Source organism: Microtus pennsylvanicus, chromosome 5, assembly GCF_037038515.1.
Source record: "Microtus pennsylvanicus isolate mMicPen1 chromosome 5, mMicPen1.hap1, whole genome shotgun sequence".
Taxonomy (NCBI): Eukaryota; Metazoa; Chordata; class Mammalia; order Rodentia; family Cricetidae; genus Microtus; species Microtus pennsylvanicus.
The window spans coordinates 64618979-64641213 of NC_134583.1; the positions used below are offsets into that span (position 1 = coordinate 64618979).

Genomic DNA, 22235 nt, shown 5'->3' on the forward strand with positions numbered 1-22235 from the left:
ACAGATGAAGTTTTAAGACGTGAGTCTGAAGCTAACCTTTAAGGTATGTTGGTCAGGCTCCTAGTATAGAAGGGAAAGCTATTAGGTGAAAAATGGAGTCTACCAACAATAAAAAGACATCAAATTGAACATAAACAGAACAGAAGCTAGGGTATTGTCAATCACCAAATTTAATCATCAATCACAGGCATCCAGAAACCTCAGTGACTGTGAACCAAAGACAGAAGAGTTAGAGATTATCTTTCAACCAAGTGGTTCAGAAACTGAAGTCACTGATCTCTAAACCTCAGACTGCTAAACACTGGTCTAGTGCCAGAGGCATAACTCATCAAGTAAAGATGCTTGCTGTCAAACCTCACAAACTGAATTCTATCCCTGGAACCAACATGGTAGATGCAGAGAACTGACTGCAGCAAGTTGTTCTCTGACCTTCAAGTGCATACTGTGGCACATGCGCATGTGTGTGTGCGCGCGCACACACACACACACACACTTAGAAATTTTTACTGATCTACCTACAGAAAAAAGAAGAGCTAAACCCCAAAAGTGAAGAACTTGAAGACACAGTTAAAGTCTTAAATAAACTATTATGCCCTATAGTGATGGAGGAGGGTCTATGTGTTACTTTCATTGGTTAATAAAGAAACTGCCTTGGCCTTTGATAGGCCAGCCCTTAGGTGGGTGGAGAAGACAGAACAGAAGGCCAGGAGAAAGAAGCTAAGTCAGGCAGTCGCCATGATTCTCCCACCCGAGACAGACGCAGGTTAAGATCTTTCCTGGTAAGCCACCACCTTGTGGTGCTACACAGATTATTAGAAATGGGTTAATCAAGATGTGAGAGTTAGCCAATAAGAGGCTAGAAATAATGGGCCAGGCAGTGTTTAAAAAAAAAAACAGTTTCCGTGTAATTATTTTGGGTAAAGCTAGCTGGCGGCCGGGAACCCTCCCTGGAGGCAGGAAGCAGCCCTCCGCTTTATACTACACTATAGAATATAACACATAGGGTTTGACACAGGAAGAACTCATCTCTGTGCAAAAGAAACAAAGTTTAAATATAGACCTTTGAAAGTACAGACACTATAGAGCAAAGTGATGGAGTGGAAGAAGAGGGGACATCTGAAAAACCTAAGAGAGGTTCAGAGCTTACAGAGGAATTTAATATATACTCCTAAAAAAAACAAAAGTTATAGCAAAGCATAGGAGAAAAAATGCCTTGCATTCACAACTGAAACATGGAAGAACACCTCAGGGAACGACAGAGTGGAGTGACCCTGTGCCTAACCCTGAAGTGCTAGATGCTGTCACAGAACTACAAGCCATGGTGTGTCGATCAAATGTTAGAAAGATGCACTCAAGGAGGAAGCAAACGTCGGTAAAAAAAAAAATACTGAATATAGGAGCTGGAGAGATGGCTCAGAGGTTAAGAGCATTGCCTACTCTTCCAAAGGTCCTGAGTTCAATTCCCAGCAACCACATGGTGACTCACAACCATCTGTAATGGGGTCTGGTGCCCTCTTCTGGCCTGCAGACATACACACAGAATATTGTAAACATAAGAAATAAATAAAATATTTAAAAAAATACTGAATATAAAAAGCAGTGTAAGATGCCTGCTCCAGTCTTTGAAAAGAAGGGCAGGGGTTAGTTTAAAAGCTAGCATGTGAATAACTGTCTCTCCTGTAGCCAGCTCTTTTCAGAGAAGAGTCCAGAAGCACAGTAGGAACTGCAGCTCTGCTGGTAGAGTGCTTGTCTAGCTCACATGGGGCTCTGGGTTCAGTCCTTGGCACTGTGCACATTGGCTATGGCAATACATGCCTGTAATTCAGCAATTGGAAGGCAGAGAGAGAAGGGTTGGGACTCCAAAGTTATTTTTGGCTATATACAGAGTTGGAGATCAGCCTGGGCTACATGAGACCCCGTTGCAAAAAAAAAAAAATGTAATTTTCAAAACACAGTAGAAAGATAAAAAAATTGACTGCAGGAAAAAGATGGATTCAAACAGATTTTCATGTTTTCCAAAGAGGGAAAAGTCCAGTATCTGGATATAGAAACTAATGGAAAAGGAAGAAAAAAAAACAATCATTCCATTGTTCAAGTTGGAAACTCTACTTGCAAATGAAGAGAATGTGTCTCTCATAAACAACAACCACAAACAAGATAAGGCTCCTAAATCAGCTCGAGTTAGATGACCTGACTAATTGCCTGCTGGGAGATTTAAAGGTGAAAGGTCTTCATTAGTTCATGTGCTCACACCTAGGCCAGGCCTCAGCACTGGGTAGCCTGTGAGCTTAGAGAGACATGAGGAGCCTTTAGAGCAGGACTCCTAGAACTTATTCTGCTTGCAAACATCACCTGAGGAATTTTTATGCCATTTGCTTATCATATGTATATCATAAAGAGTATATTTTAAAACACTTTTTACCACTTGTTAAAGATGAAAGCAAATTATACTCTAATGATTAAAAACTAGCTCCATTTCAAATTAAATTTTAAACTGTTACTATGTATAAAAGAAAAACCTAGGAGTCAACAGGACCTTATTCTTAACCTAAGGATTATTAACCACCAGATGTCTGGACCATGACCCTAAGGGCAGCCCTGTCAGCAGTTGAGTCTTGACAGCAATCTAAAGAGGATGCTGATCTCAGAGTCACCTGGCTCATTTCACAAAGTGTTCCCCAAGCCCTTATTGTATAATTGTTATTCTAAAATACTAACCTGATGCTCATTCTGCTTCTGTAATCTCATTTGACCACTGCTTGCTCAGAATAAAAAATAAAATAAAACAAAACAAAACTATATAATGCTTCATGGAACAGAAAATCCCCACAGCTGAGACAGTTATGTTTGTGCCTTTGAAAATTCCAGTCCTGTCCTCACCTTTGTAGCAGCTATCAGGTTGTCAAAGGAGACTGTTGTTGCAAAGTTTCTATTAAAATAAGCTTGTCTTTTTGTTTTTTAAATTGAAAGAAGTTTTGTCTGTTAGAGTCTGTCCATGGTGGTTCAAACTCCACAATTATGGAGGGCCCAGCAAGACTCCTGGGAGACCCTGACTCAGGTCTGGGCATCAGGAAGAAGCTCCAAGACATAGGAGTGTAGGGAGCCTGAGATCATGGCTGCCCCAAATCAATGGTCACTAACCTGGGATAGGTCCCCACGTGGGAGCAAGTCCAAAGTAGATTTGATAGTCCCTAGGCAGGAGCCCAGTGTGTCACCATCAACAAATTCCCGAACTGAAAGCCAGGCATTGGTGACACACGCCTTTAATCCCAGCACTCGGGAGGCAAAGGCAATCAGATCTCTGTGAGTTCGAAGCCAGCCTGTTCTACAGAGTGAGTTCTAGGACAGCCAGGACTGTTACATAGAGAAACAAAACAAAGTAAAATTTTCTGAATTGAAAATAAAAACAAGAATTGCTGACCACAATGTGCATCTGAAACTCGGACCAATCATTGTCCTGTTTTGTTCCGTTGCGGAATCCGAACAGTCTGGGGAGGTTTTAGGGTGGATTGGATGCTGTTGTGAACCAGCCTCTGGGCAGAAGAGAAGGTGTTCTTTTATCCCCTTGGTTAGGAACTGTTAGGTGTGTGATGAAGGTGGCAACTGCATGTTTGTTCTTGTTTGTTTTCCTCTGACTGCATGCATGAATGTTCTGTCTCTTTAAGTTATTGTTTGATGGATCTGTGTTTTCTGGTGTGCCCATAAGTTTTGTTGCAGACACGGGAGCCATACCGAGCAAGCAAGGGAAAGTGGGGGGGGGGGAGGCAAGCACAGCTGCACCAAGTGTGCCCCTCACTAGTTCATCTCTCAGCTCCCTCCTGTAGTGTCCTCTGTCTCTAGCCAAGGCTGGCTTGTCTCTCCTCATCACAACCTAGGAACACCCTGATCTGTCTTAATGGCAGCTCTGGCTGCTGCCTCCCTCTGCGCTGACAATTCTTCAGGTGAGGCTCCCTACTTAGGTGATTCTAATTTGTGTTACATTGACATTAAAAGAAAGAAAGGAAAAAAAGAAAGAAGGGAGGAAGGAAAGAAGGAAAGAAAGAAAGACCCAAAACAGTTTTTTACCTGCAGACAAATGATGGTAGAAAAATATTAAAGTAAGTATTGGATTTTAACCTCAAGAATATTATTACAACGGGCCCTTTTACAACTGTAAGCTTTGATGATGTTGGAGCCTTCTAGGGAGCAGGAGAATTAACCAGCAGGTACTCTGCCAGGTAAGGGAGGACCACGGACGAGATGGACTAACTAATCGGATTTGGGCTTTCATGATGTCTCCCTTTTGGTCTATGCAGATAATCAAGGGAGCTGTGTGGCATTGTTGCAGAGACTGTGTGTGCTCAGCAGGCATAACTGATAACTGTCAGGTGAAGGGTGGGAAGTTAGAGTAATGTACAACACCGTGAGAATTTTGGAGTAGACTATAAACACCTCTTGGTCACAAGTGGAAGTTTCAGTGAATGCTTATTTTGTATTATAGGGTTTTTGTTGTTCGTTTGTTTGATGTTCATTTGTTTTGAGACAAGGTCTTTGTCCATAGCTCAGGCTAACTTTATATATCTCAGGTTAACTTCAAACTTACGATTCTCCCTCCTCAGCCTCTCAAGTGCCACCATGCAAAACAAGCTCCCTGATCATGAGCACTGATGTATGGGACTCTGAAGACAATGGGAGTCCTCTGGCAATGCTTTATGTCATGGCCTTAGAGAACGCAGAGGCAACTGTTACCTTGGCATATGTTTTAAGTATGTATCTGTAAGGCAAGAGATGATCTGAGGTCTTCACCCACAAGGCAAACTCACGATGCTTGAGTTTCTGAAAAATATTCAGATGGAGCCACTTGTTGGGTGGGACATTGCCACAGTTTTAATGTTTGAGTTTAATTCAAATATTGAGATCTTAAGCCTTAAGATAATAATGTTTGAAGGTGGAGATTTGAGGATATGATTAGGTAATTTGGACAAAAAAAGGTCCTCATGATGGGATTAGGGGCTCTTGTAAAAAAAAAAAAAGCTTGAGAGACCCCTGATGCTTTCTCCAAGTGAGAACACAGCGAGAAGGCATGATCTGTGAACTGGAAAGATGCTCACCAGACACCAAATATGGTCATTAGCTTCCCAGCCTCTAAGACTGTAAGAAACAACCTTGTCATCTGTGAACCACCAGATTTATGGTCGCTTGTGAGAGCAGACTGAATGAACTGAGACAACACTCAGCACGCAGATGACTACCTGGAGTTGGGCGATTGTGCCCACCTTTGTGTATTGTTTTTAATTTTATAAGCCTTATTATTAAAACATTGAAAATAAAAACATCACCTCCATGATTAACCAGACCCAAATTTTACAACTCAATGAACTTTTATACAGTTAGACTTGTCATTCAAAACAAATCTGTGGATCTTCACATTAAATTTTGCACTTTTTCTGGGGAGGGGGTTTGAAACATGGTTTCTCTGTCCTGGAACTTGCTCTATAGACCAGGCTGGTCTCGAACCCACCGCCTGGCTAAATTTTATACTTTCACTGTCTCATTATTTTTTAATTTTTTTTTTCGAGACAGGGTTTCTCCGTAGCTTTTTGGTTCCTGTCCTGGAACTAGCTCCTGTAGACCAGGCTGGCCTCGAACTCACAAAGATCTGCCTGCCTCCCTAGTGCTGGGATTAAAGGCGTGCGCCACCGCCACCCAGCTCACCGTCTCATTTTTATTGAGGATATGCTAGCTATGGGGGAAACAACACTGCGATGAGCTTCATCAACTATGATGGTGGATGGCTCATTTTCTTTCTCTTTTGGATTTTTATTTATTTATTTATTTATTTATTTATTTATTTATTTATTTAAATATTTATTATGTATTCAATATTCTGTGTGTATGCCTACAGGCCAGAAGAGGGCACCAGACCTCATTACAGATGGTTGTGAGCCACCATGTGGTTGCTGGGACTTGAACTCAGGACCTTTGGAAGAGCAGGCAATGCTCTTAACCACTGAGCCATCTCTCCAGACCCTCTCTTTTGAGATTTTTAAGACAAGGTTTCTCTGTGAGGCCTGGCTGTCCTGGAACTCACTCTGTAGGTCAGGCTGGCCCCAAGCTCAGAGAGCCACTTGCCTCTGTCTCCCGAGTGCTGGGATTAAAGCCATCACTGCCTGGCTGCACAGACACTCTAATGGGAGTTCACTCAGTCGATCCCCAGGTTAGAAAGGGGTCTAAGGGAGGGGTGATTCTCCAGTGCCACCTCATCTAACAAGATGTTGCAAACAGGAAGGCTACCCCTAGCATCAGGTCAAATATGCTAGAAAATTCCATTTTGGCTCCAATCTGTAGGAAGGTCGTCTTCTTCATGCTTAGCTGTGCTGATGCTTCCATGGCCCAAGGGCTAATGTGTGTCTTGTTTAGGGTCACAAGCTCAGGGTGTGTGTGAGCCTCCACTGCCAGAAAAGCCCAGAGTGTGGCCAGAATGTGTGCCACTCTATTGGCAGTAGTACACAGCCAAGAAAGTGATTTGCATTAGAAGTCCACAGACAATTTATAATCACACTGAGTCACCCAGAGCCCCCAGGAAACATGGGTGGATATCATTAAGCTCACTGAAGGAGTTTCTGATAGTAACAGCAGGAGCGCCTGTTGGTTTCATTTTAGAGAAAGAAATTCTAGAGCTTTTTGTTGGAGAAGCCTATCCACGGCAGGCTAGGTTGTTAGTAACAGCACAGCTGTGCTTGAGTTCAATTTGTAAACAAAATATATTCTCATAATAATCCAAAAAGGACTAGAAAATAGTGATTAGTTATTATTATTATTGACACTTATTAAAGTGTTTCTCTGGAGGTTGTCACAATGCAATGTCGTCCTGTGTTGTAGGAGGAGGCTTGTTTGTTTCCCAACCACCCAGACTCCTGAAATAACTACACACAAACTGTATTAATTAAATCACTTCTTGGCCTATTAGCTCTAACTTCTTATTGGCTAGCTTTTACATCTTAATTTAATCCATTTTCATTATTTTATATTTTACAACTAGGCTCGAGGTCTACCAGCAAGGTTCCAGCATGTCTGTCTCTGGCAGTGGCTCCATGGCTTCTCTCTGACTCTGCCCTTCTTTCTCCCAGCATTCAGTTTAGTTTTCCCTGCCTAGCTCTGCTCTACTCTATCACAGGCCCAAAACAGCTTCTTTATTAACCAGTGGTATTCACAATACACAGAGGGGAATACCACATCAGTACTGTACTCTTGGAGAAAGGCAGAGGTGTTAGGGTCATCCCAACAAAGATTGTGTCTAGTGGCAGGGTTGTTCAGGTACCCTGGGGGTATCCTGTCCCTTTCAAGGTGAAAGCAAATTGTGACTGAAGGGCCATTCAAAGAGGCCCTTCAATTCTAGACCATATGGGACCGCTATCCCAGAAAACTTGCTGTCGATGTTTTTTTTACCTACCAACACCAGAGGTGATATACACTGCCAAGATGGGACACTAAGCCTGTGATGTGCTTTGCAGGGAACCACTTCAGGAAAAGGCATGTTTGTTCCCTGTGGTGGTTAGTGTTAAATGTCAACTTGACAGAATCTAGAATTCCTTGGGACACAGGCTTCTGAGAATGTTTGTAGATGATTCTCTTGTTATTATTTAAGCGAGAAAGACCTACACACCATGGGCAGCAGTATTCTCTGACTGGATCTTGGGTTATGTAACTAGAGAAAGGGAGCTGAGCCCCAGGAGGCATCCACTGCTCTCTGCTTCCTGACTGTGGATCCCATGTGACCAGTAAGCCTCCTGGTCCGGCCAGCATGCCTCCCCTGCCCACTCCCATGTCTTCCCTGCCATTGATCCCTCTGGAACTGTGTGATAGTCTGAATAAGAATGACCCCCATAGGCTCATATATTTGAATGCTTGGTCCCTAATTGGTGGAACTGTTTTAGAAAGGATTAGGAAGTGAGGCCTTGTTGGAGGACATGTGTTACTGGGGGCAGGCTTTGAGGTTTCAATGGCCCATAGCAGGCCCAGGCCCAGTCTCTCTCAGTCACTCACTTGCTTTCCCTCCCTCCTTCCCTCCCTCTTCCTCTTCATAGAGTCTCTCTCTCTCTCTCTCTCTCTCTCTCTCTCTCTCTCTCTCTCTCTCTCTCTCTCTCTCTCTGCCTCCACCTTTCAGGTGAGATGTAAGCTCTCCTACTGCCGCAGCACATGCCCGCCTACATTCTCACTCGCTCACCACCTTGATGCTCACCACCATGATCTCATCCTTTAAAAATATGAGCAAGCCCCTAATTAAATGCTCTCTTTTATAAGCTGCCTTGGTCATGGTCTCCCTTCACAGCAGTAGAACAGTGACTGAAACAAACTCTAAGACAATATAAAGTGTTTGTCCTTTAAGTCGCTTTCGTCAGGGTACTTTATCACGGCACCTCAGGATTATCTCCTACAACATATCAGAACTCCAGTTGTTCCTATTGCCATTTTCCCTGGAAGTTATCAGTGATGACCTGTGCCTCCAGTAAATAGGAAGTAAAACCAAAGATATGAACACGCATATTGATTTATTATTTTTCTTTTGAACAGACTGAGTCAGGTTGTAGTTCAATTGGTACAGTGTTTGTCTAGAATGCACAAAGCTCTGGCGGTGGTGCATACCTACAATCCCAGTACTGGAGAAACGGGGGGGGGGGGATTAGAAATTCAAGGTCATTTTTGTTTACACAGTGAGTTAAAAGCCAGGCTGGGTTATAGGAGAAACTACCTACAATTTTTTAAAAGTTGAAATGTAGTCTTGCTATATTATCCAAGCTGACCTCCAACACAAGGCTCAAGGGGTCCTTTTGGCCAAGCTTCCCAAGAAGCTAGGACTAGAGGTGTGGACCATGATGACTGAGTACACGCGCGTGTGTATGTGTGCGTGTGCATGTGTGTGTGTGTGTGTGTGTGTGTGCGTGTGTGCGTGTGTGCGTGTGTGTGTGTGTGTGTGTGTGTGTGTGTGTGCGTGTTTCTGGTCTTAGACCCAAAACCTCGGGAAGGATAGGCAAGTGTTCATCACTGCCCTATCTTCACACACCTTTTATAGACGTGATTCAAACTTCATAAAACTAGATTTTTTCTTTTACTCACTCCCAAACAACAGACAAAAAAAATAAACCCTTCAGTTTTATTTAGAAGGTGTTTTATAGTGATCCACCATGAAATACGGACAATGCACATTTGAAGGCGCACAATTACGAAACATCGGCGAAACTGAACTCCCTCTCTAGCGTCACAGACCTCTCCTTTTCCCACCATTTTATGTCATTTAAACCTTGATTCCTATATACTCCTCATGTACTATTTTTTTTATTATATACATTATCTAAAATTAGTTTTGCTTGGCATGAACTTTATAAACATGTAAAAATATCTCTCACAGCCGGGCGGTGGTGGCGCACGCCTTTAATCCCAGCACTTGGGAGGCAGAGGCAGGCGGATCTCTGAGTTCGAGGCCAGCCTGGTCTACAAGAGCTAGTTCCAGGACAGGAACCAAAAGCTACGGAGAAACCCTGTCTCGAAAAATCCAAAAAAATAAAAAAAATTATCTCACGGAATATCCGCTGTTTCTGAAACAGAAGTCAAGGAATTTTTGTCTCGCCACAGCCCCCACACCAGCCCTAGTTTACTGTCACGGTTATGCAGTTTTCCATTCTATTTTTTACAAATTTTTCTTCTCGGTTGTCAAGAACCCTAACCAGACAAACGCTCTGAGCCACTTCCTAATATTTCAAATCGTGGGACCTGCCACAGTGTTGACTCTAAAATTTGTTACATTGTTGAATGACACTGAGAGGCGACAGAAAGTAATACTTTAGACTTGTTTCTTCTCCATGGATTCTCTGCTCTTTGTCCCAGTGCTAAGGATCCTCCTCGCACTTCTGCCCTGAGTTGACCATACTTATAAAAATTCCTGACCAACAATAAAGCAAAAGAAAACCCCAGAGCACCTAAGACTACATATCCCAGAAAGCACCGCGGCTTTCCTAGCCTCTCGGGGTTACCTTAAGAAACTTCCGGGGTTTGTGGGCGGAGCTTAAAGAGCCTTACAATGGGCCGCTCCGTGGTCTGACTGGACGAGGAGCTTGGTCTAATAAACGTCATGACCCAGGCGCCAATCAGCAGGAAGGTGGCAGGGCGGCCCGCGGGGGCGGCGTCACTGGGCTGCGCCCACCTAGCGAGCCCCTAGTCCTGCCGCTCTGGTCCTTGTCTGTGTTTTTTGTCGCGTCTCCCACTGCTCGTCGCCCCCGTTTCCATGTCCCTGGTGGGTGCCGCACCCCAGAACATCCCACGAACATGGCCACCAGCTCGAGGGAGTCCTCGTTCTCTTCCTGCGCTTCGAACTCTGACCTGGATGACGAGGGAGTGCGCGGCACCTGCGAAGATGCTTCTCTTTGCAAGAGGTGCGTGGGGGCGCGGGGCTCGAGATGGGCGCCGGGGTCTCGGGCCTAGGTGGCAGGCAGGTCGCTGTCCAAAACCCACGCTTGGACACTGGGGGAGGAGCTGCCGCACCCACCTGGAGCGGACCTTTCTTTACGCCTGGGAAGTGCACGGAGCAGGGAGGGGTTCATTTAAGTCATACTGACCGAGTGTGTGTGAACCTGGGGTACCACGACTGGTCGTAAGGAGCTGAACCAAGCTTACTTGATCTTAGCCTTCAGGTAAGACGGGGTATGTTGCAAGTATTAACTACAGCTTTGATGGGTTGGAAGTGCAAATTTTCTTGCTTTGTAGGTTACAGCCTGTTAAAATTGGGCATGATTCCTGTGCTCTTGGAACTCAGTCCTCCGAGGGGTAGGATGTAGGTCCTGGGCCCCCGCAGTGTTTGTTTGTAGAGTCGGTACCACACAGAGACCCCCGTATTTGTGGAGTGGTAGCAGATTGTGGTGGGGCATTGCCAGTGCAGGTGTACCTAGAGAAAACACAAAGCTTGCATGCCATTCATTCATTTTTATTTCTCGCAACAAAGTTATTGAGACATTACATTGTGCTAGTTGGCAGGGTTTCAGTGATTGCGAATACTGGTGGAGCAGAGCAGACTTGGCGTGGACCTACTAGACTCACAGCCCAGTTGGGAGGAAGAGTAAGCTCATCCTTTAGTTCTGGGCTCTTAGAGAGTCAGCAATATCTTTAGAGTGTGGAATTTTTACAGGGATGTTTAAACTGGCAAGAAAAGATGGAAAAGGGAGTAGGACAATGTTTAGAACAAGGGAGGAGTGGGGGGGCTTTAGAATTAGGACAATGGAATAAGAGCTGGGGGCCGGAGAGTATTATAACAGTGTGGGGAATACAACCTTTTGAGTGAAGTCTTAGGGATTTAAAGGACCAGTTCTGGAGCCAGACTCTGCCAGAGTATAAACTTGCTCCTAACTTAAAAAAAAAATGTGTGTGTGTGTTTGTGGTGTATGTGCACACACACGTGTGTGGGTGTATAAACCTGTGGATGCTGGAGGGGGATGTTGGGTGTCCTGCTCTGTCACCCTGCCCTGTTCTCTTGAAGCAGGATCTCTCGCTGAACCCAAGACTAACCTTTTCAACTAGACCTTAGCAATGTCAGCAATCCGCTCTTTCCTGCAGCTCTGGGAATACTAGTGTGTGCAGTCATACTCCTTTTAATGGGTTGCTGGGAATCCGTCTTGGGTCCTCTTGTACAAAAAGTGTTCTTACCCACTGACCATCTCATCAGCCCTCTAAGGTTTTTTTTTTCCTTTTTTCTTTTTTCTTTAGTTTTCTTGTCTCTGAAGTAGGGTTGGTGGGGCTGGGAAGATAGCTTAATTGGTGAAACGCTTGCTGTGCAGGCATGAGAACCTGAGTCCACATCTCCACCACCCATTAAAAAACTGGGCATGGCATGCCTGCGACCCCAGCCTGGGGAGGTGGAGACAAAGGGATCCCTGGAGCTTACTGACCAGCTAGTCTAGCCAAGTTGGCAAGTTCCAGGTTCAGTGAGAAAACCTGTCTCAAAACATAAGGTGGAAAGTGGTAGAGGAAGACACCTAACACCAACATAAGGGCTGTGCATATGTATATTAGCGTAAATGAAGGCAGACAGAAATTATAAGAATATATTCAGCTTTAATTAGGGAAAGACTCACAGAACCCGTGGTTCCAGCAGAGAACAGGAAAGCAGAAGGGGCGGGGGAGAGCACACCAGCAGTATTTATTAGTAAAAAATCTCCTCAGGCGACCCTGCCCTACAAGCAAGGTGATTGGCTGGGGCTACCCCTACACATGTGTATGTGCATGCAGAGCCGTACACACCTGCACATGCATGTGCAAACACACATGTATATCACACAGAGTAAAAACCAAAAATACAAAAGACAGTGGAGATGCCAATGCTGGTTTCTTAAGTGCTTTTGAAGATTCAGTGATGTTTACTATCAGTAAAGCGTCTAGAGCCATGTGGGCACATGGTAGGTGTTGCTGGTGGTTGTGTTATGCATTCAGAGGTATTTTGCACTGGGTCCTTGTCTGTGAGAATCAGTATATTTTTAAAAACGTATTCATATCTGAGTTGTGTGAGTGCACACTGTGTTGGCAGGCAGGGGTTGCCTGCAGAGGCCAGAAGAAGGTGTCAGGACCCCTAGAGCTGGAGCTATAGGCAGTTGTAAACCACCCAGTGTGGGTGCTGGGAGTTGTGCTTGGGCTTCAGTACTTGATCTTAACCACTGAGCCATTTCTTCAGCCCCCATAAATTAATTCTTAAGATATACATGAGGATTCATTGTCTTTGCTTTCTGTGATGCTGTGATCAGCATCCTTGAAAGTTTTTTAAATTACATTTATTCACTTTGCATATGTGTATAACAGCAGATAGTTTAGACCAGTGGTTCTCAACCTTCCTAGAGCTGCGGTTCTTTAATATAGTTCCCCATGTTGTGGTGACCCCCACAACATAAAATTATTTTCACTGCTACTTCATAACTGTAAATTTACTATTGTTATGAATCATAATGTAATTGTCTGTGGTTTCCAATGGTCTTAGACAAGCCCTGTGAAAGGGTTGTTTGCTGCTCACAGGTTGAGAACTGCTGGTGGAAGCCGAGTCAATTCTTTCCTTTTTATCCAGTGGATCCTGGGACTTGAACTCAGGTCATTAGATTTGGTTGCAAGCTTTTTTTCTTGCTGAGCCATCTTGCCTGTGAGATCAACGTCTTCATGTCACATAAAACTTTTCAGTCTTGCCAAAAGTTGTGATATCACTTGATTGCTTTTGGGACATATGAACAAAATATTCTTCTCTTTGCCTAAATCTTCTTCCCTATCCCTTGCTTTTTTAAAAAAAAATGGTAATAAGGGGCTGGAGAGATGGCTCAGAGGTTAAGAGCACTGACTGCTCTTCTAGAGGTCCTGAGTTCAATTCCCAGCAACCACATGGTGGCTCACAGCCATCTGTAATGAGATCTGGTGCCCTCTTCTGGCCTGCAAGCATACATACATATAAAACACTATATAGATGATAAATAAATAAAAAATGGTAATAATAAAGTTAACATATCTTTTAGATGTGAGGTTTAAGTGAGATAATGGATGCAAGTTGATGCAAAAAAAGAAAATTGATACTAATGTACCAATTGATAATTTGGTACAAAGTAAAGTTGTCAAAAACTAGTAATAGTTTGGATTTGGGTTTGTTTTGTGTTTTTCTTTTCTTTTCTTTTCTTTTCTTTTCTTTTCTTTTCTTTTTTTCTTTTTTTGTTGAAGATGCTGACCACACTGTAGCTGGCTCCTGCCACCCTGAGTTACAGCATCAAATCCTGAAACAACATTTAAATAGTCAGCCCGCCTCCCAGGGCCCCTACAGTTCTGTCACTGTGTTTTGGTTCGCTCCCTCCTTTGGTGCAGAGTCCTGGAACAGTGGTGAAGTTGTCTGTGTCTGAGGTTGTGCCGAGGATGAGTATGGAGTGTCTTCAGCCATAGCAGGTGTTTCAGGTTGGATGTTATTGCCACTTTCAGCCACGTCATCATCAGGCCGCCAGCCTCCTTTGATACCAATGCTAGCAGCAGTCAATGGAAGACTGACTGGCTATCATAGCCAACTCTCCCTGTGCTGTCGCTGAGTATGGTTTATCCCCTCCCAGGATGGCAAGGCTTGGTTCCTGATGTGTCACTGTGGGAAATCATGCCTTTGAGAGCAGTAGAGGCCTTTAAAAAGGCTTAATGCATTTCTTTTCTTTTTTCTTCTTGGTGTATATGTGTGTGAATATTTGTTTGTCTGTGAGTGTTGGTGGTGCATTTGTGCGCACACACACACCTGTGAAGACCAGAAAAGGATGTTGTAAATGTCCTTAATCATACCCTTTTCCTTTGAGGCAGGGTCTCTTGCTGAACCAGGAGCTTTTGGTTTCCAATCAGGTTTAGAACCCGTAAGCCTTCCCACCCTACCCTGGGATTACACGCATGTGCAAGACCAGGTTTGGGTTTTTATGTGTGTGCTGAGGTGCTTGCTTTTAACTACTAAGTCCTGTCTCCAACCCTGGATATTATATTTCTTGAAAAAGGGAGTTTTTATTCTTTGGGACTTGGTTGGTTGTTGTGAGAGTGGGCTGTCATGAAAATCCTTGTTTCTTTCTTTTTTATATGCCTCTTCCCCATCCACTTCTCTCTTACTACGGCACAGTCAGGGGTCTTGCCAGGTTGGTGCCTTGCTGTTTGGACCTCTAGCCACCAGAATTATTTGTCAAATGAATGTCTTTGCCATTTAAGGTACTAAACAGAGCTGTTCTGTCACAGCAGCAGGAAAGAGACCCCGACTCTCTTTGTGTTCGTCATGCTGTGCTGCCAGGCGCCCTGTTTTTTGTTTCCTAGCATCCGCAGTACCTGCACTATTTCCTCTGGGATGACTGCCCCTCCAGTGTCTCAGCCTCTGTAGCCATTCCCTGTGCCTAATGTTGATGTTTCCCTAGGGGTGTCCTTTACTCGAAAACTTCCCAAGTGTTCCCTCGTTTCTCACCTATAGCCCCAAGGATCAGGTGTTTGAGGATATATGAGGTGTTCGTGTTCTCTGTGCTATTTGTTACCCTTCCCATTTTTTTGAGGTTCATTATATCCATCTGGATTGCTCCCCCTTTCCCAGTTACTCAGCCAATTCCTTAAAGACCTGGGTGCATGGCTCACCTCTTCTAGCCTTCCTTATTTCTGTCTTTCTACGCATGGGCCTTGGGGCAACCTCTCCAAATCCCACAGCTGGTTTTTGTATCATCCTTTATAGGGTCTGATATAAGATATGGAGCACTTCAAAAATTTTTGTATCATCTGTGCACAAAGGCCAGACTGACCTCTGTGCCGTTGCAGTTTTAGAACATGTGGTGCTGAAACACGCACCTCCTGTAATTCTTAATATAGTCAATATGTGAGCTCAGTGTCCCTGTGAGCACCAGTTTGCCTAGAGGTACTCAATCCTTTGTGACCACCCTTTCCCACCATGATACCGTGATTCTCCACCCTTGGGTACAGTCTTCCTCTTTTGTAGTTGGTTTGTTCAGTTATTGACGCTTCACCCACTTTCCTTAGGGCCATGGCTTTCCCTATCCTCGAGTCAGAGCCCAGAGTTCATAGTCCACCCTTCAGCAGTTGGTTGGCAGTGCCCCTATCTCTCTCGTCCTTTGGTCTTAGTAGACTTCTTCAGTGGATTAAGTGAGCCGCTAGAAGGCAGACAGTAGCAAGGAGTGGTCCTGCTGGGTGTGGTGGATCTCAGAGAAATGTTACTGCTTCTGGTTTTCATTTCCTCCTGGAATATTTGTAGAACACATAGTAGGGCAACTTGATACTACTGTAAATGTGTATCTGTCAACCCTGTCTGTGCCCCTAACAGCTTGTCCGTAAAGAAATTCTGTCTGTGTCTGCTTGTGCACACGCACTTCCACGCATACACATGTGTGTGCTTATGTATGTACTGGTGCAGTGCACATGTATGTGCATGTGGACATCAGGGCTGGATGTCAGGTGACTTCCTCTATTGTATTCTACTCTAGTTTTTGAGGAAGAATTTCTGACTGAACCTGGAGCTCACAGATTCAGCTAGATTCTTGGCCAGTGAGCTCCAGGGTCTCCTTATCTGCCTTCCCCCAGAACTGGGGTGGCAGTTTTACAGTTTCTGGCTTTGTACATGAGCGCTGGGGATCTAAACTTAGGGCATCTATTTTGCTTGCACAGAAAGAGCTTTGTTTGCTAGGAACACTAGGATTATAGATATTCATGCTAGGTGTCTGGCTTTTTTGTGTGTGTCCTGGGGTCTAGGAGCTAAAACTCACACCCTCATGCTTGTATGTCAAGCACTTTTTACCTGTTAAGCCATCTCCCTAGCACCTGGTTTGTCTGTTTGTGAGACAGGTTTTATTGTATAGCCTAGACAAGTCTTGAACTCCTGTCCTTTGTCTCAGTCTTGTGAGTAGCTGGGATTAAATTTCCTAATACTGTATCTACTTTCAGACTTCCTTCCCCCTCCAGTATACTGCTTAACAGAGGCTACAGAAGCCTTCGAATGGCACTGCATTAGTGTCCCTCTAAGAGCCTTAATAGTCCTTCCCTGTGGTGACATTTGCCTTTGCCCTGTAGATCACACCTGAAGCCAGAGAAGATGAGTTTAGTAGCTGTACTCTCTAAGCAGGAGGGGAGAGAAAATACTTCTTCGGATGTGTGCGTCAGCCTGGTTGTTTGTAGGAGGGTCCATGGAACAGATTTTCTATGGCTCAAGTGCTAATAGGCGAGGCCAGGCAGTTCTACTGGGGTGGTGCCCTCAGGCATGTTGAAAGGTTTGTCAGGGAGGGATTGAAACCGTGAGAGAACCTGGTCACTTGAGAGCTGGAAGAGGGGGATGCCTGGTATTTTTGTAGGTGACCCAGTGCCTGTGCTGGATAGTTTTTGGTCTACTTGACACAAGCTCGGGTCATCTAGGAAGAAGGAACCTCAACTGAGAAAAGGTCTCCATGAGATTGACTTGTAGGCAAGTCTGTGGGGGCATTTTTTGGATTCATGATTGATGTGGGAGGGCCCAGTCCACCGTGGACAAGTGACAGTGCCACCCTGAACAAGTGGTCCTGAGTTGTTTAAGAAAGCAGGGGGAGCAAACCCTGGAGGGCAAGGACACAGTAACACCAGTAACTAGTGTTCCCCAGAGCTTCCACTTTGGTGCCTGCCGACTTTCATTTGTGATAGACTGTGATCAGGGCATGTAAGCCGAATATATCCTTCTCTGTAAGTTGTTTGTGGTCATGGGGTTTCATCACAGCAATAGTAAGCAAACTGAAACAGTGATCTTGGATGCCTTGTGTGAGTGTTCTGCAAGGTTGCTCACGTCCCACAGGAAAACAGCGCGGTCTTGCTGTGGGTGCCAAGCCAGCTGACCTCAGGTGAAGACCTGGCTCCTGCTAGCCAGCCAGTTCCTAGAGGTAGGTCAAGGCTGCTTTCCGTGCACGCTGGAAGAGGCGCTAGGTATGAGCAGAAGCATTGGCCCTGAGGCGGAGCAATATGTTAGAACTTGCCAGAGATGGGCAGTGGGCAGCAGGAGAGGCTTCTGCAGGAGGATGCTGGGGAGACCCACAGAGGGAGGATGTAATGGGTGCACTGACGTGCCTCCATTCATCGTGCAGGAGATGGGTGGTGACAAAGGGAGCCTTCTCTCCGTTGCCACAGCCAGTGCTTCACCTCCCTCCCTCAGTCCCCTAATACATGTCTGTATTCTACCTGCTAGTCAGGGTCATTTTTTTTATAATCACAAATATTATTCTGTCACTTGAAAATCTAGATCTTTATCAGCCACAACGTACAAATCTCCAGTGTGATGTTTACCCACTGTGCCTTCCTGTGATCTGTTCACTCTCCATTGACATCTGTCTAATTAGAAATCCCCACTCAGCTGTCTCAGAATGGCACCCAATGCCTACTGCTAACTCCCAGCTAAAGATTACCCTGGCATGTTCTTCTGCTGCCCATCCCTCAGCACAGTGACCCCTGGTCTTCAGTTCACAGATGTGGTATGTTCTGTTACCTTTTCCTCCCAAAGTGTTTCTGGAATCTACTTCCTTCTTCTGCCTCAGCTCCTGGTTTCTCAGTGCAAGATGAGGCTCGGTGTGATCAGAGTTAAGGCATTAGTCTGCCTCCTGGGCTGCCTTGGTCGTTCTTTCTTCTAATATATGTGTCATAGTGCAGCCAGAAGTTTGGAAAAGGCTGGCCTGGGTTAACGGCTTCCTATTGATAATGACCTTCCCCAGTCGGCGGGGCCCTGCTCTTTCGGACTTGTGTCCCAGCATCACTTCGTCAGCACCACTCTGCCTTCCTCTGTGCTCCCCTTCCTCAGAGCCGCTGAGCTTGCTGGTCCCTCTGCTTCAAATTAGTTGGTTTCATGTAATTTTACAGATCTGTACATTCCTTTACCCAGAATTCTATCAGTACAGACATGAAAAACCAAATGGACCTCTTAGAAACCAGACAGAAAACTAGCCACATACCTGTCATGCCATATGTGATTTGTGTGTTGGGGTGTGTGTGACTAATGAAGGTTCCACTGAGAAGATACATCTACAGTAAACACTTGGAGAAGTTGAGGGGGTGAGCCCTGGGGACATCTGAGGAAACAGTATCCTAGGCAGAAAAAGCCCCCCACCCCACCCAGCATAGCCTGCTGCTGGACCTGTTCCATAAGCAGCAATACAGAGTGATTGAAAGAGAGAAGAGTCTGTGCATGATAGGTTCTCATAATTAAAACAATAATTATTTTATGTGTATGAGTGCTCCGCCTACATGTGTGTATGTGTACCACATGCATCCCAGGTACCCACCAAAGTCAGAAAAGGACATTGGATCCTGTGGGACTAGAGTCACAGATGGTTGTGGCTGATGGGAATCAAACCTGCATCTTCTGGAAGGACAGCAAGTACTCTTAACCACTGAGCCAGCTCCCCGTCCCCTCTTATAACCTTTCTCTTATGAGTTAGGAGCCATTAGAGGATTTTGAGCTGGAGAATAAAGTTGCCTGATTTGGGTTTTAAAAGGATCTGGACAGCTTCCCTGTGAAGAACAGACTGTAGGGGGCAAAGATGAAGGCAGGAAGATGAAGACCAGGAATACCTTCAGTGAGAGCTGCTGGCGTTCAGGGCAGGCTGGTCGTGGGGGCAGGACTGCAAATCCATCACATTCTGGATGCTTTGGGAAGGAGGAATAACTGATAGAGAGGCCAACAGATGGATGTGGGTGAGACTGAGTACTCTCAAGATGATTACAGGATGTTTATCTTAGCTCAGCTGGGATGGGGCTCCCTCAAACAGATGCCTCCGATACCCACATGCTATGACCTGCATGGGATGTCTTGATTGGGGTGGTAGGAGGATGAAGAAATGACAGACTCATAGAAATGTACAAAAAAGCTGAAATTGGAAGGGCCATGCTCTCTGAAAGTACACCAGCAGCCCAGACACTCTGTGTTTTTATTATGTACTGCTAAAGGAGTCAGGCTAGCTGATCTTTGTTAGGAGAGCAGTCTCGGGCTGCAGTCACCCCAGAGGAGGAATTTGTCAGCATTTGTACAGACATAAGGACCAGAAGAAGGCCTTGCCGTTCCTCCAAGCCTGACCTGGGGAAGTCCTTGCCAGTACCATGAGTCTGAGGCATTAAGGTTCGTGACATGGCTGTTCCCATATCAGCAGTGCACATTGACTCAATGCTGCATCTGTTCCCATACCTTTGTTAATTGTTTGTCTAGCACTCTGTGTGTTTTCTTTGTGGTCAGCAGCTCAGGCATAGTTTACAAATCCATTGCTTAATGTTGAGTCTCCAGGAGAATAATAAACTCCGCACAGAGCAGGGATGCATACCTGTGAGCCATGTGCCACAAGAGCAGGTTACAGAGTTACCTTTAGGCAGAGCTACATTTGCCCAGAGGGCTTTGGCCCAGGTCTTTCTGGTGCACTGATTACATCTTTAGAACTGTGCACCAGAGAGCAAGGTGGAGATTTTGATCTAAAATATTTCCAAAGCAGGTTCTATTTTCCATTTCAAGAGAAAATATACTATTATAGAAGTGGACCATTCTACTGAAGATAAATGAGCTTCACAACTTGCCCATGAGTGAAGTAAATTACCACTTACAGGTGGGTGCTCCCTTCCACCCACCTGTCTTCCTTCCCTCCTTCGTTCCCTTCCTCCTCTTTTTCCTTCTTCCCTTTCTCTTTCTGATTTATCTCTGTAGCCCTAGATGGCCTCAGGTTTATGACCTTCCTACCCCAGTTGGGAATGTATCCATACCTCACTCAGTCTGCGTTTGTGCTTTGCCAAACCTACTTTCTCTTTTCTTTTTCTTTTAAATTGCATTTGTTTGTGTATGTGTGTAGATGCGTCGGAACAATGGAACACATGTAGAGAGGTCATACTCATTAAATTTCTAAAGAATAGAAAGGAGAAAATCATCGTATTGTGACCACCACCACTTTTCCATATGCTTTCCAGTAAACGATTCTGGGGTGTAGTTGCAGAATCATCTCAGAAGAGAGTTGTGTGGGTTGTATTCTTACGCAAAGTGAACATGTTATGAATTACGGAATCGCCTCAGTTTCTTAAGTTGTTTATCAACTGCCAGGTAGAAAATATTCTCTCCTGTTAGTTTCTATTGAGTAGTAGCTCCTATTTTAATTTATATTTACAACTTAGAATGTTCATTTTTAATCTGCTGTCTGTTGGCTTTATGTGGATAGTCACCATTTCATTTTTTCTTTTGGGTTGTCTTTTTCCTGTTCTCTGGTTTGGTTTTGCTTGCACAGCGTTGTAATTGGACCCAGGGCCTTGGATTAGTGCTAGGCAAGAGCTGCATTGAGCTACATTCTTCTTATTGGTTATTTATATTTTTATTTTTGATTTTTAAGATTTTTGAACCCTAAGGATCGTAATTTTCCTTCTGTATTTGATGAGGTATTTTCTGTAAGGCTGATGTGTGTCTTTCAGTTAAATTTGTTTGGTACATTTCATAATAAAGGAAGTTATTAATGTTCATGATGCTATTTCTGACACTAGTTGGGTGTATGTGTGTGCATGAATGTGCTCATATGTGCACACACTCTCTCACGCATGTGAAAGCATGGAGATGTCAGGTACCTTTTTTTTTTTTTTCGAGACGGAGTTTTTCTGTAGCTTTGGGGCCTGTCCTGGAACTAGCTCTTGTAGACCAGGCTGGCCTCGAACTCAACAGAGATCTGCCTGCCCCTGCCTCCCGCGTGCTGGGATTAAAGGGGTGCAACATCACCGCCTGGCTGTCAGGTATCTTTTCTTGATGGCTCTTCACTTTTATTTTTTGAGACAGGACCTTATGGAATCTGAAGCTCATTGATCAGTCAAGCTCTGGCCATTGAGCAGCAGGGATCCACTTGTCTCTGCTCCACCCAGTACTGAGGTTACAATATACCATTGTGCCTGAGGTTTACCATGGGCCCTGGGGATCTCAGCTCGGGTCCTTATTGTGCATGGCAGGCATTTTATTAAGTGAGCCACCTCCCCAGTGCATTCTTTACTTGGGAAGGCCATTCCTGTTCATTGTAAGGGTTGCTTTTAGCATTTTGGTGGGTTTTGTTTTTATGTTTTGAAATAAGATTTATTATATGTGTTATAAGGTTACAGTGTTAATTTTACCCCTTATCTGCTGACTTTGGTGACTTGAACCGCATGCTCTGTATGTACTGAATTTTCATGTTTAGTGTGTATATGTCTACCTTATTGCTTTTGTTCACTTTGATGACTTAAATCATTGACTTAAAAGTTACTTAATTGTATGTTATCCTGAGCCCTTTCCCTTGTTTTCAGGATAAGGAAAGTTTATAAAATTCTCCTAGTTCATTTGATCAGCAGTGGTTTAGGAAGGAAAAGCAAAAGGAGAAGATGGTGGCTGCAGATATGTGCCGTGAGCCCCCTTTCATCAAGGGGGAAAACCTACCGAAGAGACTTCTTTTTGTTTTTGTTTTTTAAATATTTATTTATTATGTGTACTATATTCTGTCTGCATGTATCCCTGAAGGCCAGAAGAGGGCACCAGACCTCATTACAGATGGTTGTGAGCCACCATGTGGTTGCTGGGAATTGAACTCAGGACCTTTGGAAGAGCAGCCAATGCTCTTAACCGCTGAGCCATCTCTCCAGCCCTTTGTTGTTGTTTTGAGACAGGGTCTCTTCATGTAGCCTTGGCTGCCCTGGAGCTTTCTATGTAGACCTCAATCTCCCGCTCTGCCTACCCTCCCACATGCTGG

General features: G+C 44.6%; 1 protein-coding gene across 1 annotated transcript in view; it reads left to right on the forward strand.

The window, feature by feature from the left end:
- Nucleotides 1–10040: 10040 nt before the first annotated feature.
- The window catches only part of Lcmt1 (leucine carboxyl methyltransferase 1), a 63873-nt gene continuing 51678 nt past the window's right edge, over nucleotides 10041–22235 (forward strand). Inside the window, exon 1 of the mRNA XM_075972126.1 lies at nucleotides 10041–10409. Coding sequence (XP_075828241.1) covers nucleotides 10303–10409 — 107 coding nt within the window. The 5' untranslated portion in view covers nucleotides 10041–10302. The remainder of the gene's footprint in view (nucleotides 10410–22235) is intronic.